Raw genomic sequence first — 17,864 nt, forward strand, 5'->3', positions numbered from 1 at the left:
ATATTAAATGATGCCATTAGAAAGCACAACTTTTACTGCAAAAACAATAAGCTCTCCTAATAGAACTCAGTTGGGCTCTATGGTTTCTATTTAACATTCATAAAGAAATGTTCCCATAGTTCTATTTTCTTCTAACTGGTTCCTGTGTTTCCAATGCTTTCCTTTAACCACAGGCATTGACTCTCCTTATGTGACCCCAAAGACAACCTCTACTGACCCCGTTCCCTCCACTGTGAAGCAAGAAAGTCAGGTATGTAAGAGAAGAAAGAGACGGGAGGCAGCGCCTCATGTGTGGTGCTCTTTGATATTGAAATAGTGATATCCAAAATAGTTGCACTTACCCTCTGTGCCATTGTGAGGAGTCACAACAGCTATGTTTCACTTTGATGGTATCATCCGACCAGCATATGAAGTGCCTGGGTTCCTACCCATGCCGGGGGTGCGGACGTCAGGGTGAAGCAGTCAATGAGAGGAATAAAAGAAAAGTTGGAACCTCTGTATAGGTGCTGTAATCAGGGATACAGTATCAGGTAAGTATTGGTAAAGGCAAATAATAATTTATTTATGGTCAACGCGTTTCAAGGGCGAACAGCCCCCTTCCTCAGGACTATTACCTAATAGTCCTGAGGAAGGGGGGTGTTCACACTTGAAACGCGTTGACCATAAATAAATTATTATCTGCCTTTACCAATACTTACCTGATACTGTATCCCTGATTACAGCACCTATACAGAGGTTCCAACTTTTCTTTTATTCCTCTCAGTGACCAAAGAAAGTCAGGTACAAATTTTTCATAAAGAGGTAATTTCCTTTAATCCAGCATCAGGGTAACCTAACATGCTCTGGATTATCAAATATTCCATATTATCATTTTTTGGAGATTATTTCACAACTAATCGATTGCTTCTTGTTTATATGACCTATGAAAACAGCACAATTAAAAGTCTTTAAGAGTTTCCTCGGTTTTGCTGGAGCGTGTATATTATAATTACTTTCATTTGTCACGTGAAGGTCCCAAAATTCAGATAATTCAGTAGATAATGATGGACTTCTCCAGGCCAGAAGCAATTTCATATTTATTTCTATGACTGTCCAATAATACAGATGGTCTGATAATGCGGCACCTATCTGGCCCTATCTTCTCTCACCTGGCCAGGCTTCTCCTATACATCAAAGCAATATAGCCACTTGTCATCAATAGTGTTGGGCGCGAATATTCAAATAGCGAATATTAATCGCGAATATCGGCACTTAGAGAATTCGCAAATATTTAGAATATAGTGTTATACTGTATATTCAAATATTCTAGATTTTTTTTTATCAGTAACCTCCCTTCTTGCTTGTGGGCCAATGAGAAGGCTGCAATGTATTTGTCTGAGCTTAGCAACATCCCTAGCAACCAATAGGAAAGTTGCCTCCCCCTTACTATATAAGAACCTCCCCAGAAGCCATTTTCTGCAGTTTGGTAAAGTTCTGAGAGAGGCAGCAGTGTCATTGCTGTGCTCTGTGCTTTGCACACTACATTAGATAGATAGTTAGATAGCTTATATATATAATACAGATAGTTACTGGGAGATAGTCAGTGTACATTATATCCTGATATAGTGTAGCTATTGCAGTGCAGGATGTTAGGTAGTGTGATAGGTTCTGCTGTCCATACATATGCAGACCTGCTAAAATGTGAAGTTTCACTTATTGCGCCAAAATATTCGCATCATTAGTGCCAATTAGCGCAATCGTGAATATATTACGGCACTCTAACTGCATATAAAGCCATTTTGTATGTTCTGCCATGCCAACCATTTTCTCCAGTCTCAGGAAAATTCTAGCAGCTTGGAAAATGTAGCAAAAGTGACCCACGCCTGTATTTTGCGTACATTACACGAATATTACATTGCCGATTTTTTGCAATCAATAAAATAATCTCAAATCCGCAAATATCTGACGAATATTCGCCCAAGTATTCGTGAAATATTGCGAATTCGAATATAGCCCCTGCCGCTCATCACTAGTCATCAAGCATCTCTGCAGTGACTGCCCATGTGCTTTACCACATCTAAAACCAGCTGAGGCTGACCACATGACTGCTATGGGGCCCATGTTGAGAAGAAGCCCTGGCTTCCTATAACTGCATTTTCCTGCAGCCACCACTAGAGGGAGCTCTCCGCATGCAAAATCTTACAGTTCGCATTGAGTTCAATAATAGCTGCATAAATATGCAATGAGCTCCCCCTAGTGGAGTCGACAGGCAGCTAGAATGTTTTCCTTCTAATACAATGTGAAGAAAAGGGGATTTGAAGCCCAATGTGTGAAAAACACATCTGTAACAAGAAGCTGCCATCTACATCTTGCTATGATGATAATACACACAGCTACTTTCTCTTCTGTACACTACTTCTGTTGTATTATTGTCTTCGTGCAGGATACCAAAATTGAAGACACCATAACAGTGGATAACAAGCTTCATCATATTATCGCCACCGTTGTCATACTTATCATTGTTCTGCTTTCATTGGCTGCGCTGTTATTTAGTTGTAAGTTACTACAATAGTTTTTTTGTCAAATTTTCATGATAACGCAAACAGATAGATACACTTGAATTCCTATAATCTGACATTTCATAATCCAGAAAATTTGAGAATACAGCACTTGTTTCCAGCACAGAACTGTAATATGCATGGTGGAATTTTGCATGATAACCTAAAATATATGAAAATCTGGTGCTTATCAGGCCCCACTGATGTCAGAAGAAAGGAATTGTGATCTAATGACATCATGGTAAGACGCCTTACATAAGCACATACAAATTAAAAAGAAACAGCCCACACAAAGGGCAAATACATTAAAGGGGTTGCCTAGTCCTATTATATTGATGGCCTATGTTCAGGATAAACCATAAATGTCTTATGGTCAGGGGATCAGCTGTTTGAGACTCTCCAGCACTGGATATCGTCGGTAGAACCACACAATTTACAACACTGTGCAGTGGACAGAGCTGGTTACTGGTGCAGCGGTGCAGTAACCAGCTCTATCCAGGGCCGTCTTTAACGCGGGGAAAAAGGGGTAGCTCCTGGGGGGCCCGCCCAGGGCAGCTGCCTCTTGAGCCCCGCTGGCCACTGCCCACAAATTCAATGACATCTATAATCCGGAGGACCGGGAAGCGGCGGAAGCTCTATACTCACCTCTTCCTGGTCCTTGGCTCTCCGCTGTGAAGGCTGCACACATGTGAGGTCGCGCTGTGACCTAACGCTGTGTGCGCCAGTTTACAGCACAGCAGACTGAAGAGGAGGAAGACCGAGCGCGGGCCGTGAGGAGTGGCAGTGTCCGGAGCAGGAAAGGTAAGTGTTTTTATTTTATTTTACTGGGGGCTGAAGAGAGGCATATGGGGGCTGAAGAGAGGCATATGGGGGCTGAAGAGGGGCATATGGGGGCTGAAGAGAGGCATATGGGGGCTGAAAAGGGGCATATGGGGGCTGAAAAGGGGCATATGGGGGCTGAAGAGGGGCATATGGAGGCTGAAGAGAGGCATATGGAGGCTGAAGAGAGGCATATGGAGGCTGAAGAGAGGCATATGGGGGCTGAAGAGAGGCATATGGGGGCTGAAGAGAGGCATATGGGGGCTGATGAGAGGCATATGGGGGCTGATGAGAGGCATATGGGGGCTGATGGGGATCTTTCATATTGGGGTCTGATCTGAGGTCTGATTGGGGGTCTGATCTGAGGTCTTATTGGGGTCTTATTAACATTAGGGGTCTGATTGGTGGACTGACCTGAGGTGTCATAAAAAAATTTTTTTTCTTATTGTCCCCCTCTAAAACCTAGGTGCGTCTTATGGGCCGGTGCGTCTTATAGGGCGAAAAATACGATACTTGCTTGCTCCTCCTCCCGACCTCCTCTGCCTTTTGTGTACGCTGTGACGTCATGCGGAGGCACTGCAACGCTAGGGTGAGCCGAGCCCCGGTCTCCTTCCTGAACTGCGGAGCAGTGCCCACTTCCAGCCCTGAGCCCAGCTGCCCAGAGCACTGATCCTGAGCCTGCTGGAGTCTTCAGAACTGTAAGTATTTACAGTAATTCTCTGTAAGCTATATTATATATATTACTTGTTTTATGTGAGTAATGGTGCTGGGTGGTTAGAGAAGGGGAGATGGAGAAGAGGGAGGGAGGGGTGGATGGAGAAGGGGGAGGGAGGGGGAGATGGAGAAGGGGGAGGGAGGCGTGGATGGAGGAGTTAGTAGTACAGTACAATGTGCACATTGTAAAAAAATAAATAAATAAAAAGTACGGTAATCTGCAAAATACTATGTATTTGTGTGTCAGAAGTTGTGCTTTTTTAATTTTTAGAATAATGATACAGCCATTTTACTTGATACTTTTGTGCTGATTCTTTTTTCCCCCTCTATATTAAGGGACACTATAGTCACCAGAACCACAACAGCTAAACGTAGTAGTTCTGGTGTCTATAGCATGTCTCTGCAAGCTTTTTAATGTAAACACTGCCTTTTCAGAAAAAAAAGGCAGTATTTACATTACTGCCAAGGAACACCTCTAGTGGCCACTCATCAGACGGCCACTCATCAGATGGCCACTAGAGGTGCTTCCTAGTCCAATGTTGCACGTTTCACGCTAAACAATTCTCATAGAAATGCATTGATTCAAAGCATCTCTATGAAGCCACGCATGCGCAATAGCCTCCCATTGCTTCCCTATGGAAAAACAGTGGGTCGGCTATGATATACTCACACACTGCACATTCCTGTGCATTGTATTGAGGAGGTGATCTGTAATGCACTCATAAACTGCACATTCCTGTGACTTATATTGCTGTAGGGCTTGCAATACTCACACATCTGGTGGTAATAGGAACCTACTCGGTGGAACGGTACACTTGAAGGTTACAGGTTCACTTTTGGTGGCACACTTAATTGTTATAGAAACACACCTGGTGGCACAGTACACAACTGTTACAGAAACACACCTGATGGCACAGTACACTTGATCGTTACAGGAATGCACCTGGTGACATACTACACTTGATGGTTACAGGAACATGGTGCACAGTATGTTTGATGGTTGCATGGCAACTTTCTGAATAGTTCTTGACCATCGATGGAGTTTGTGAGGTACTTCAACTGGTCTATCACAATCGAGCTGTAGCAAAAGTGACTAAAGGCTTCTGCCTGTTTCTACTATGCACCTGTTGGTCCCTGTGGACTCTCCATTTCTACAATAGTACATCACCCTGTAATGCTACAGATTTGCCATTCAAAACCCCAGAAATGTTTGTCACCCAGCTATACCAAGGAGGCGATTTTAAAACATCATATTACACACCCTAAGTGCTGCATAACATTAAAATACACAATCTAACCGATGCAGAAAATATTAATACATACCTCAGCTGCTGAAGAACATCATAATCTAGACTTCAGATGCTGCAGAACAACATAATATACACCCCATCTGCTGCAGAACATCATGATCTAGAATCCAAATGCTGCAGAACAACATAATACACACCCCACATGCTGCAGAATTTCATAATACACTCTTCAGCTGCTGCAGACCATCATAATACACCTCAGCTGCTGCAGAACAACATACTATACACCACAGCTGCTGCAGAACCTCCGAATACACATCTAAGCTGCTGCAAAACCTCATAATGCACACCTCACATGCTGCAGAACATCATAATACACATCTCAGCTGCTGAAGAACCTCATAATACACATCTCACATGCTGCAGAACATCATAATACACATCTCACATGCTGAAGAACATCATAATACACACCTCACATGCTGAAGAACATCATAATACACATCTCATATGCTGCAGAACATCATAATACACACCTCACATGCTGAAGAACATCATAATACACACCTCACATGCTGAAGAACATCATAATACACATCTCATATGCTGCAGAACATCATAATACACACCTCACATGCTGAAGAACATCATAATACACACCTCACATGCTGATAAATGATAATATCAGGAGTCACTTCAGAGTCATGTGACCAGTATAAATGCACTCATGTATGGATTTTTATGGTTGCAGTGACTTCTAATATTCTCCTAATTTACGGTGAGGGGAGATCTTACATATTAATTGAATATTTTCTATGGACATTACTAAACCACAGCCTTGTTCTTTTTTTTTCCAGACAGACATCGTAAAAGGAAAAACAAAGACACGGCTAAGTAATAAATATGACAAAATTGTTTTATGATAGAAAATTAGTTTGCATTTCTCAGGGCTCTATCCTCCCTCTGAGGAAATGTTCAAATATAGAGAATAAGGTGTTGTTAAAGGGAACCAGCCACCTAATAAATGCATATTATGCCGCCAGCAGGACCTTATTGCAGCCTGTAGTAGGATTATAAAGACTACACTCAAGCAACCGGAAGTGAAGGAATCGGGCATCCTATCAATTAAACGCTATGGGGATGTAAAGGGGGCGGGACACGCTTGACTTCAGACGAGAAGGCTGCTGCCCCCTTAACTTCAAGACTATCGTTCACATAGCGTGGCCGTTGAATAAAAGTCTTTTTACAGACTTTTGCACATTGCACAGAAAAGACACAGATACCTTTATAATCCTACTACAGGCTGCAATAAGGTACTGCTGTAAGAAACAGTCATGTAATGTGTCTAAGTTTCGTTATTCTGGTAAACTGTGTTAAAATTTAATGTATAATGCTATTCTAGTAATACAGATAAATGTAAATGCCTGCAGTATTCGTTTGGTCAGTAGATGGCAGCATAGAACCAATTTGCATTGGAGTTTACCATAGAGAAAGTGTATTAATGTGATAGTGGCTCTTTAAAACAGCATAAGTGTTGAAGTGACACGCCCCTTATGATGTCAGCCTGCCTGAGTGTGAGCAGGAAGAATGAGGAAGAGGGACTGAAACTATAACGGCTGCCATCTTGGCTAGATAGAAAGCAAGTTCTGTGCTGTGTAAGACGTGTGTGGAGATACTAAAGGACGTTCCTGTGCAGCCAAGCTGTGTGAACTTCAGTCTAGAGACGGATGGAGTATAAAGAGACCGTGCATTTAGTGAAGCCAAGTTAAAAAGGACTGTGTGCAGCAGCTAACCTGTGGAGCTGACATTGGGCTGAGTGGATTGCCCCAAACAGTAAAGAGACTCACAGTGCTGTCGAGGTACCGGACAGTCACTGTAAAATTCTGGATTATATCCACCTGGTTTTCCGGCCTGCTGAGGAGGACTTCTTTGTTGCGGATCCTGCGCTGGTTATAAAGGAAAAGGACGACATCGGGCCCCACCGTGCACTTCCACAAACTGTAAGAGGTCCACTTGGACCACTGGGATAAGGGGGGTGCGCACCCGCTTAAAAGTTAGGGTCAGTTAGGGATAGTTCCTGGGACTGCTATTCCTTAGTGTCCGCACCGCGAACACGGACACAGCAAAGGTGGAAATTGTTGTAGTATTTGACTTGAATTGTTCATACTGTTTTATTGTTAACCTGCTTTTATTAATTGATAGTAAATGCAATTTTCTTAATCTTGACCTCTGCGTACGCACTATTTTCTGGTTGCGGAGTCATACCACCTGCCTTGCTCTCGGTTCACAAATTGGCGTAGTCGGCAGGATCCGCCTACCAGAATGGACGGCGACGCACCCGTTAGGAGGGATGGTGCTGGAGGAAGAATGCCAGCAGGGGCTGTAATGAGTCAGTTAGCAAAGTTTGATGGCAATAATATGTCTGTGAGTGTGTGGGCAGAGCAGATACGAATGGTACAGCGCATGTACCAGACCGCACCAGAAGTACTAGTAGAGCTAGCCATATTGACATTACAAGGAGATGCTAAGACTACAGTGATATTGCGGCCATTTGAACAAAGACAGACATTTGAGCAAGTTGTCCAGATTCTAGAGACTATTTATGGAGAAACCGCATTGCTGGGGTCCCTGCAGGCACGGTTCTTTCAGAGGGTACAAAAGGAGAATGAAAGCCTCCCTCAGTATGCAAATGCCCTACAAGAACTGCTCCGAGATATTCAAGGGAAGGAAAGAGGGGGCTCACCAGCCTTCTGTAACCCTGATCAGACACTCCGTGACCAGTTTGTTCTGGGGATCCGTTATGGCAGCTTGACTGTTGCTATGCAGGACTTTATACGATGGGAGACTGATGCTAAATTTCATGACGTACAGGTGGAGGCCATCTCACGTGCCAATAGTATGGTTCAGAAGCCTCAGACCGCAGTTGGAGTTACATTGTCGCAGGGGGCTAGCTCTGGCCCAGAAACAGTGGAAAAAGGGACAGTTAAAGAGATACTTACAGTAATGCAGAAATTGCAAGAGCAAATGGAACACCTACAAACCAATTGTAATGAGAATTCTATGAGAATTGCAGGCCTCCAGAAAACTAGAGACGAAGGGGTGGGCCGTTCACACCAAGAAGGTCAGAATCACCCACAACCCTACTGGAGGGATGAGGATAGGACCTACCGAAGGGGTCCCAATAATGTAGTACAACTCTCAGGAGAGAACGATGGGGCTTACCGAAGGGGCCCAAACCGATGGCCAGAGCGACGAGAAATACGCTGCTGGGAGTGTGGACGCGTGGGCCACATTGCTGCTAGATGTCCAGAGCAGTGACAAGCTTATGAGAGACCGCCGTTAAAACTGAAATCCCCTGCTGCAGTAGGGCGGGCAGTAGGGGAAACTGAGGAGACTATTAGAGGAGAATGCCCTGAAGAGGATCTGATCGCTGCAAGTCCCATCATACAGATAGAATTGGAAGGTATTCCGGTTACCGGGATGATTGACACGGGTTCCCAAGTAACGACCCTGAGTAGAGACTGTTACGAACGGTATTTTCAGCGACATGTGAAATATGATCCCCATACATTCATACGAGTGGTCGCAGCTAATCAGGTACCAGTACCGGTGGTGGGAGTGGCCTGGATGAATGTCAGATTATGTGGCCAAGATCTAGGCAAGAAAGGCATTGTGGTAGTACAGGAGTCACATGAAGTAAAGGTCCCTGTCATCTTGGGGATGAATGTGTTAAAAGAATTGGATCAGATTCTCTTTGAAAAGAAGGGTCATGGTTATTGGAGGGAAGCCACTAGCCATCGGCCTACTCAAACGGCCTTCCAGCGGCTGGTCCGAACATGTGGCTTACAGAAAAGTTCAGATGCACAGTGTCCTCTTGCTCGAATTTCGGTCCCTCTGCATACAAAAGTTACGTTGCCACCCAGACGGGAGATTAAAGAGCAAGAAAATCGACTAATACGATTGGAAGATGAAATCCGTCAGTTACAGGAGAAAAGTAGTTCTTCTCAAAGTGATCTACTAGAAGCCCGAGCCCAGATGAAACTCCTCCTCCTAAATGTTTCTACGGCAGAGAAACAGATGAAATATTACACAACGCAGGCCGAATTTTATGAGGAAACGATAGCAAAGCTGCAAGAAGATTTGGAACATTCAAAGAGACACTGCAGAAAAAGCACAAAAAGTCTGGAGTCTGCTGAGCAGAACCTGTGTGATTTGAGACTGGAAGTAACTTTAATACAAGCAAATTACAACCAGACAGTCGAACAGCTAAATGTGAAGACAGAAGAGAACTCCGTTCTCAGTGCTGAAGTCAAAAGGCTGAAGGAAGAACTTTCGGGGTTAAAGCAAGAATCCAAAGCCGAATTGTTGAAGCTTCAGCACAGAAGTACCAAAGAGGAGGTTTTTATCAAAGAAGAAACCCATTTGGCACTTGCAGATAAATTACCAAATTATGCTGAACTGAACCGAGAAAGGCTCTCTCTGCTTGAAAGGGAAAGTTTGGACTTTAGAGAGAAGCCGAAGCTTAGTATTCTGGAAGTGGCAAATTTGCAAAATGAACTGAAAACCACAGAAAATAAATACATTACTGCACAGAGGGAGGCTGTGCCGTATCGTGTAGTTGCCCGCAAGTATGCAAATGGGCCTGTGTACGAAGTTCAGAAGGAAGGAACTGATTGTGTCCGAGTACTTCACAGAAATATGTTGCGCCTGTGTCAATCTAAAGAAGAAAATTGTGATGGAACTGATAATGTCAACGAGCTCCCACAGTCCGAGACTGGTGGTGTGGAATGGGCTTACGATGATGAGGATGATTGTTGGCCAATCCCCGCTCCTGAGGATGTTCCACCTGTGACTAGTGTGCCCCCAGCCTGTGCCCCCTCTGGTGCGGAGTCTGCTGGTCCTTCTCAGCCTATGGCTACAGTACCCCAGAGTATACCAGTGGTTCTCAGACGCACCACTAGACCAAATGCTGGCATTCCCCCTGTTCGGTATGCGCAGGACGAGTTTATTTGGCCTGCCATACAACGGTACATTACCACTCTACATATAAGAGTACAGCCCTCTGGATATTCAGTCATTGGCAGGGACTGCCAATCTTAAAGTGGGGGGGAATATGTAAGAAACAGTCATGTAATGTGTCTAAGTTTCGTTATCCTGGTAAACTGTGTTAAAATTTAATGTATAATGCTATTCTAGTAATACAGATAAATGTAAATGCCTGCAGTATTCGTTTGGTCAGTAGATGGCAGCATAGAACCAATTTGCATTGGAGTTTACCATAGAGAAAGTGTATTAATGTGATAGTGGCTCTTTAAAACAGCAGTTAAGTGTTGAAGTGACACGCCCCTTATGATGTCAGCCTGCCTGAGTGTGAGCAGGAAGAATGAGGAAGAGGGACTGAAACTATAACGGCTGCCATCTTGGCTAGATAGAAAGCAAGTTCTGTGCTGTGTAAGACGTGTGTGGAGATACTAAAGGACGTTCCTGTGCAGCCAAGCTGTGTGAACTTCAGTCTAGAGACGGATGGAGTATAAAGAGACCGTGCATTTAGTGAAGCCAAGTTAAAAAGGACTGTGTGCAGCAGCTAACCTATGGAGCTGACATTGGGCTGAGTGGATTGCCCCAAACAGTAAAGAGACTGACAGTGCTGTCGCGGTACCGGACAGTCACTGTAAAATTCTGGATTATATCCATCTGGTTTTCCGGCCTGCTGAGGAGGACTTCTTTGTTGCGGATCCTGCGCTGGTTATAAAGGAAAAGGACGACATCGGGCCCCACCGTGCACTTCCACAAACTGTAAGAGGTCCACTTGGACCACTGGGATAAGGGGGGTGCGCACCCGCTTGAAAGTTAGGGTCAGTTAGGGATAGTTCCTGGGACTGCTATTCCTTAGTGTCCGCACCGCGAACACGGACACAGCAAAGGTGGAAATTGTTGTAGTATTTGACTTGAATTGTTCATACTGTTTTATTGTTAACCTGCTTTTATTAATTGATAGTAAATGCAATTTTCTTAATCTTGACTTCTGCGTATGCACTCTTTTCTGGTTGCGGAGTCATACCACCTGCCTTGCTCTCGGTTCACACTGCTGGCGGTTTAATATACATTTCCTAGGTGACAGGTTCCCTTTAAAACCAACCTGGAAAACTGCAATGCGTTTTTCATGTAGTTGCTTTTTGTTTTTTTTGTGTCATTGCCATTTTGTCAGTAAGGTTTACCTCCCAACTTTTGAAAATACCGCACCACTGCATATTTTTTACACGCCCATAACTCCACCCAATGCCTATGTATAAACACCTAATGCCACTCAGACACATTTGCACCCCTACACAGTAGTTATGCCCTCTTAGTGATCTTATACACTAGATATGCTAAGTGCCCCCTCACAGCAAGGCCTCATGCACATGACCGTTGTGTGCATCCGCGGCCGTTGTTCCGTTTTCCGTTTTTTTGACTTTCAATGGGTCAGTAGAAAAATCGGATAATGCACCGTTTGGCATCCGCGTCCGTGATCCGTGTTTCCAGTCCGTGAAAAAAATAGGACCTGTCCTATTTTTTTCACGGACAACGGTTCACGGACCCATTCAAGTCAATGGGTCCGTGAAAAATCACGGATGCACACAAGATTGTCATCCGCGTCCGTGATCCGTGTCCGTTTTTTCCTATCATTTCAAAGGCAAACTTGACTTTTTCATTTTATATGTCCGTGGATCCTCCAAAAATCAAGGAAGACCCACGGAAGAAAAAACGGACACGGATCACGGAACAACGGAAACCGTTTTTGCGGACCGCCAAAAAAAAACGTCCATGTGCATGAGGCCCAAGAATGACACATAGTGGTCTCCTTTCATTAATGCTGCCCCCCGTACAACAGAGTTGCCCCCTTAGTGCCACCTCATGATAGTACTGTTCCCTTAGTGCCCCCCCTTAGAAGAGTACTGTCCCTTTAGTGCCCCCCCCCCTAAAAGAGTACTGTCCCTTTAGTGCCCCTCACAATAGTGAAGTCTCTGCAGTTTAACCCTTAGAGAACCAGGCGATTTTCTGTTTTTCACTACCCGCCTTCCTACAGTCATAACTTTTTTATTTTTTCGTTCACAAAGCCTTATGAGAGCTTATTTTTTGAGGAACAAGTTGTACTTTCTAATGGCACCATTGCATACAATGTAGTGGGAAGCAGGAAAAAAATTCCAAATGGGGTGTTATTGGATTTAAAAAAAATTCTGCCACTCGTGCAGCACAAGAGGTTTCCCGCTCTCTGCTGGGGAATGCTGTTACGGGAGTGGGAGCGCGTGGCTCCTGCTTCCGGACCACTCAGATGCGGTGGTCAAATTGGACCACGGCATCTGAGGGGTTAAATTTATGCAATCAGCCTTATGGCTGATCGCAAACATGTGTTGCAGGTCTCTGCTGTTTGATACAGCAGAAACCTGGCAGCTATGAGGGCCCGTTGCACGCGCAAGCGTGCGCCATGTTTAAAGACAAGACTTCAGCCATACATGTATGGCGGCGGCATTGTGCTGTCCTCAGGACGCAGAATTATTTGAAATCGGGACATGCCACAGCCCTCCCAGAGTTGTGGGACAGCTGCAGCGAGCCGGGTAAAGGGGACAGAAGTGGATACAAATGATAGAAGCAAGAATGGTGGTAGTAGCTGTTACTCATTCTGATGCTCCCCTGGGCTGTGCAGTGATAGGAAAGGTGCACCTTCCCTTCAGCACACACCCTGGTTTTTGGGGTTCTCCTGCCTGTTGTTAGTTGGGGTGCGCTTGGTGGAGATGAGACATTTGAGGTGTAAGGCTGGGGTCCCAGTGCTGTACAAGGCAAGGTGGTACTGTGATAATAAAGGTGATGCACACAATGATGAGGCCAGTATTAGTTCAAACAGGTCAATGGGTTGAGGCAGTTACAGTGGATATAAAAAGTCTACACACCCCTGTTAAAATGTCAGGTTTCTGTGCTGTAAAAAGATGAGACAAAGATAAACCATTTCAGAACTTTTTCTACCTTTTAATGTGACCTATAAACTGTACAACTCAATTGAAAAACAAACTGAAATCTTTTAGGTGGAGGAAAGAAAACAAAAAAAATTAAAATAATGTAGTTGCGTAATTGTGCACACCCTCTTATAACTGGGGATGTAGCTGTGTTCAGAATGAAGCAATCACATTCAAAATCATGTTAAATAGGAGTCAGCATACACCTGCCATCATTTAAAGTGCCTCTGATTAACCCCAAATAAAGTTCAGCTGCTCTAGTTGGTCTTTCCTGAAATTTTCTTAGTCGCATCCCACAGCAAAAGCAAGAATTTCCAAGGCATTAGATATACCATGGACGTCCCTCCAAAATTGATGAAAAGATGAGAAGAAAACTGGTCTGGGAGGCTACCAAGAGGCCTACAGCAACATTAAAGGAGCTGCAGGAATATCTGGCAAGTACTGGCTGTGTGGTACATGTAACAACAATCTCCCGTATTCTTCATATGTCTTGGCTATGGGGTAAAGTGGCAAGACGAAAGCCTTTTCTTACGAAGAAAAACATCCAAGCCAGGCTACATTTTGCAAAAACACATCTGAAGTCTCCCAAAAGTATGTGGGAAAAGGTGTTATGGTCTGATGAAACCAAGGTTGAACTTTTTGGCCATAATTCCAAAAGATATGTTGGGTGCAATAGTTAATATTGGCACATAACCTTCAGGCTTCTGCTAGAAAGCTGAACATGAAGAGGAACTTCATATTTCAGCATGACAACGACCCAAAGCATACATCCAAATCATCAAAGGAATGGCTTCACCAGAAGAAGATTAAAGTTTTGTAATGGCCCAGCCAGAGCCCAGACCTAAATCCGATTGAAAATCTGTGGGGTGATCTGAAGAGGGCTGTGCACAGGAGATGCCCTCGCAATCTGACAGATTTGGAGTGTTTTTGCAAAGAGTGGGCAAATCTTGCCAAGTCAAAATGTGCCATGCTGATAGACTCATACCCAAAAAGACTGAGTGCTGTAATAAAATCAAAAGGTGCTTCAACAAAGTATTAGTTTAAGGATGTGCATACTTATGCAACCCTATTATTTAATTTTTATATTTTTTATTCCCTCTACCTAAAAGATTTCAGTTTGTTTTTCAATTGAGTTGTACAGTTTATAGGTCACATTAAAGGCGGAACAAGTTCTGAAATGATTTATCTTTTGTCTCGTTTTTTTTACATCACAGAAACCTGACATTTTAACAGGGGTGTGTAGACTTATATCCACTGTAGGTAGATGATTTGCACAGGCATTCTCAAATACAAGCATGGTTTTTACAGGTGGTTTTAGGCAATTTTGTCCAAGGTTGTGTGCATGGGAGGATAGGCAGTTCCATTCTCTCTAATCAGCTAGTACAGCCTCTCTTCTACAGCCTCCAGCACTTTCTCTATCTTCAGATTTAAATATCCACATTACCAGTAAAGGGGTTTGCCAAGTGTTTTATACTGATGACCTATCATCACTATCTAATTGGTGGGCGTCTAACACTTGGACCCTCGCTGATCAGCTGTTCCAGAAAGGAACTGGCGCTCACGGTAGCACCGTGGCCTTCTCTCTGCTTACCAAGCACAGTACTGTACATTGTATAGAGGCTGCGCTTGAGATCGCCGCCCGGCCCCTCTTCAATGGGGCTGAGCTGTGCCTAGGGAATGTGATCGATAAACGTGATGTCACACGGCCTAGGAAAAGCTGGAGAAGGCTGATACTGATGACCTATCCAGAGGTAAATTCAGGACAGCTCCTGCGGCCGTTGGTCAGGTGCATACATCATTTATGCTCCTAGCAATAATTAATGCTGAGAGCATCAGATTGTTATGTACCTGGCCACAGGCCGCGAGGAGTGCTCAGGCAGCCCTCTGGACATCTGCCTACTGGGAAATATCCCTGTAGGGTATATGGCCAGTTTGCCCCTGATGTAGCCTAACATAATGACATGACTGCAGTAAACACAACCTGACAGAAGAGAGCGCCAAAGGGTAAACAGGAATAATGCAGACTAGAGATCAGTGAACTTCTTGAAATTCGTTATATGTCCAAACCTTCAAATTTTTTAAAACAATTTGATTTGTATCCAAATGTATTCTACACAAATATGCTCCAATTGGCCTGAAAATTGGTATATAACACTCTGAGGTCTCCTAGGACACAGATTTTTTTTATTTATTTTTTTATATCTTTTCGTTATCTTCTTTATTTTTTTCTCAACGCCCCCTCCCCCATATTCCGCTTTTAAGCTCTTTGACGAAATGACAGCAATAGCAAATAATGTCACTGACATACATAGCTATGGGTAAATGCATGTTTGACGGTGTTCACAAACAGCAAGTTTAGAAAACACACTGCAGCATCGCATGTATTATGTTTTTTCATATTAGAAGCCATCCAAAAATTGTCCCTTATTGAGGACAGATGGTGTTTAAACACACAGGGTGTTGTCGGAAAAAACACTGGCCTGTTGGGACCAAGGGGCACATTTATTAACACTGGCATTTTAGATGCTGGTTTTAAAAAGCCCCTGCCCTGGCGGTGGATCCGCCGCAGGTATGTACAGGATTCTGTAATGTAGAGCTCCTGCTATATGAAACAACTAGTGATGAGCGGGAGGTGCCATATTCGATTTCGCGATATTTCGCGAATATTCGAATGAATATTCGTGTTATATTCGTCGAAATCGAATATTCGTAATTATTCCAATTATCGCGAATAATATACGAATTTTTTTTCGCGTATTGCGATTATTTATCTTGATAGTATAAGGCAACGTTCCTATGCTAATTGACTATGGCTAGGCTAATATGTGTATTTTACGAAATTTCGTGATTTGCTCTAACTTCGTCTCTTAGAATATTACGAATATTCTAAAAGACGAAGTTAGAGCAATATTACCAAATTTCGTAAAATACACATATAGATTGTAATTTAGCTAATATACTGCTATAATCCCTTTTTTTGCCTCTAATTTTTTTTTTGCCTCTTCTGAACTTAAGTTTTGTAAAATATGTACACTATTAAAAAATAATACTATAGCAGTATATTAGCTTAAATACAATCTATGTGTATTTTACGAAATTTCGTAATATTGCTCTAACTTCGTCTTTTAGAATATTCGTAATATTCTAAAAGACGAAGTTAGAGCAATATTAAGAACATTAGCAAAAGCCGAAATTGCGATGCGAGTAATATAATACGAAATAATCGCATGAAGATTTCAACTTAGCACAGCTATATTCCATATTAGGCTAGAATATGGAATATAGCAGTGCTAAATTGAAATCTTCATGCGATTATTTCGTGTTATATTACTCGCATCGCAACTTGCGAAATTTCGTAAAATACACATATAGATTAGATTGTAATTTAGCTAATATGGAATATAGCAGTAAGTTGAAAACGCCACTGACTGGAGCAGCCAGGAAGCCAGGAATCCAAAGGACAGGTAAGAACAACTTTAGAGAAGTGGGAAAGAAAAAAAATATTATAATAAAAAAAAAAATACGAATATTCGAATTCGCGAATATATAGAACGATATTCTAAATATTCGCGAAATCTCGAAATTGCGATATTCGAGAAAAAAATTCGTAATTCGAATATTCGCGCTCAACACTAGAAACAACTAGGAAACAACTTACTTCATTTTTTCTATGCTTTCCCTGATTACAAAAAAATAAAAAATCGACCTATTTAGATCTCCCTATCTTCTCTCTATAGTGTCTGCAGTACAACACGATTTCTGGCTTGTGTCTGGCAGACACTGCCACAAGACATCCTCCCACATACCTAGCTGGGAACAGAATGGCGTTACTTCCTTCTGAGCATACTGTACCCTGATTGGCTCATCCAGGCTGTCTGTTAGCCTCTGAGCCAATCAGGGCAAGCCCTCCCCATCACTTCCTCCCAGTGTCATGTGGTGTCACTTCCTCCCAGTGTACTGTACCCTGATTGGCTCATCCAGGCTGTCTGTTAGCCTCTGAGCCAATCAGGGCTAGCCCTCCCCATCACTTCCTCCCAGTGTCATGCGATCCTCCATCTTCTTCCTCCCTGTCACTGTTTTTGTGTGAGTCGTCTAAAAGGAAACTTTGGATTCATTTAGCAAATTAATTTTTGTGACATTCACAACTAATCTGATTTGTTTTGAATCAATTCACTTTTCTCTAATGCAGACTCCTTCATTGAAATGCAAAAAATAAAAAAAATAATGAAATAAAACATCTTCCAGAAACAGAGCCTTCAAAGCTTATGGAGAAGAGCGGTGTTGCTTCTGGAAGACAGGGGTAGCCATGTTTTATTTTATTTTTTAAATACTATGCAACTCCTTTAACTTAATAGGGTAATGGTCACTTGTTGATTTATGTAATTATCATGTACAAAACCCGTATAGGTAACGAAATGTGTCTTTTGCAGGGGTCTGGCCGTCTTATCCCTGGAGGGTCTGGAGAGAACACAGGACCAAACCGAGCAAAATATTTATACAATAAATTAACTTTTATTAATCTGTCATATTAAAATATTGTCCCAAATTAA

General features: G+C 43.0%; 1 protein-coding gene across 6 annotated transcripts in view; it reads left to right on the forward strand.

The window, feature by feature from the left end:
* The window catches only part of LOC122928327 (hepatitis A virus cellular receptor 1 homolog), a 37,677-nt gene extending 19,813 nt beyond the window's left edge, over nt 1–17,864 (forward strand). For 4 of the 6 annotated variants that reach the window (XM_044281063.1, XM_044281067.1, XM_044281066.1 and 1 more), the window contains exons 4-7: nt 174–250; nt 2,423–2,534; nt 6,178–6,214; nt 17,745–17,864. In XM_044281063.1, the coding sequence (XP_044136998.1) occupies nt 174–250; nt 2,423–2,534; nt 6,178–6,214; nt 17,745–17,823 (305 nt within the window). In that variant the 3' untranslated portion in view covers nt 17,824–17,864. The remainder of the gene's footprint in view (nt 1–173; nt 251–2,422; nt 2,535–6,177; nt 6,215–17,744) is intronic. The other 2 variants (XM_044281064.1, XM_044281068.1) reach the window with 2 other exon arrangements.

This window comes from Bufo gargarizans, chromosome 2, assembly GCF_014858855.1.
Source record: "Bufo gargarizans isolate SCDJY-AF-19 chromosome 2, ASM1485885v1, whole genome shotgun sequence".
Lineage (NCBI taxonomy): Eukaryota > Metazoa > Chordata > Amphibia > Anura > Bufonidae > Bufo > Bufo gargarizans.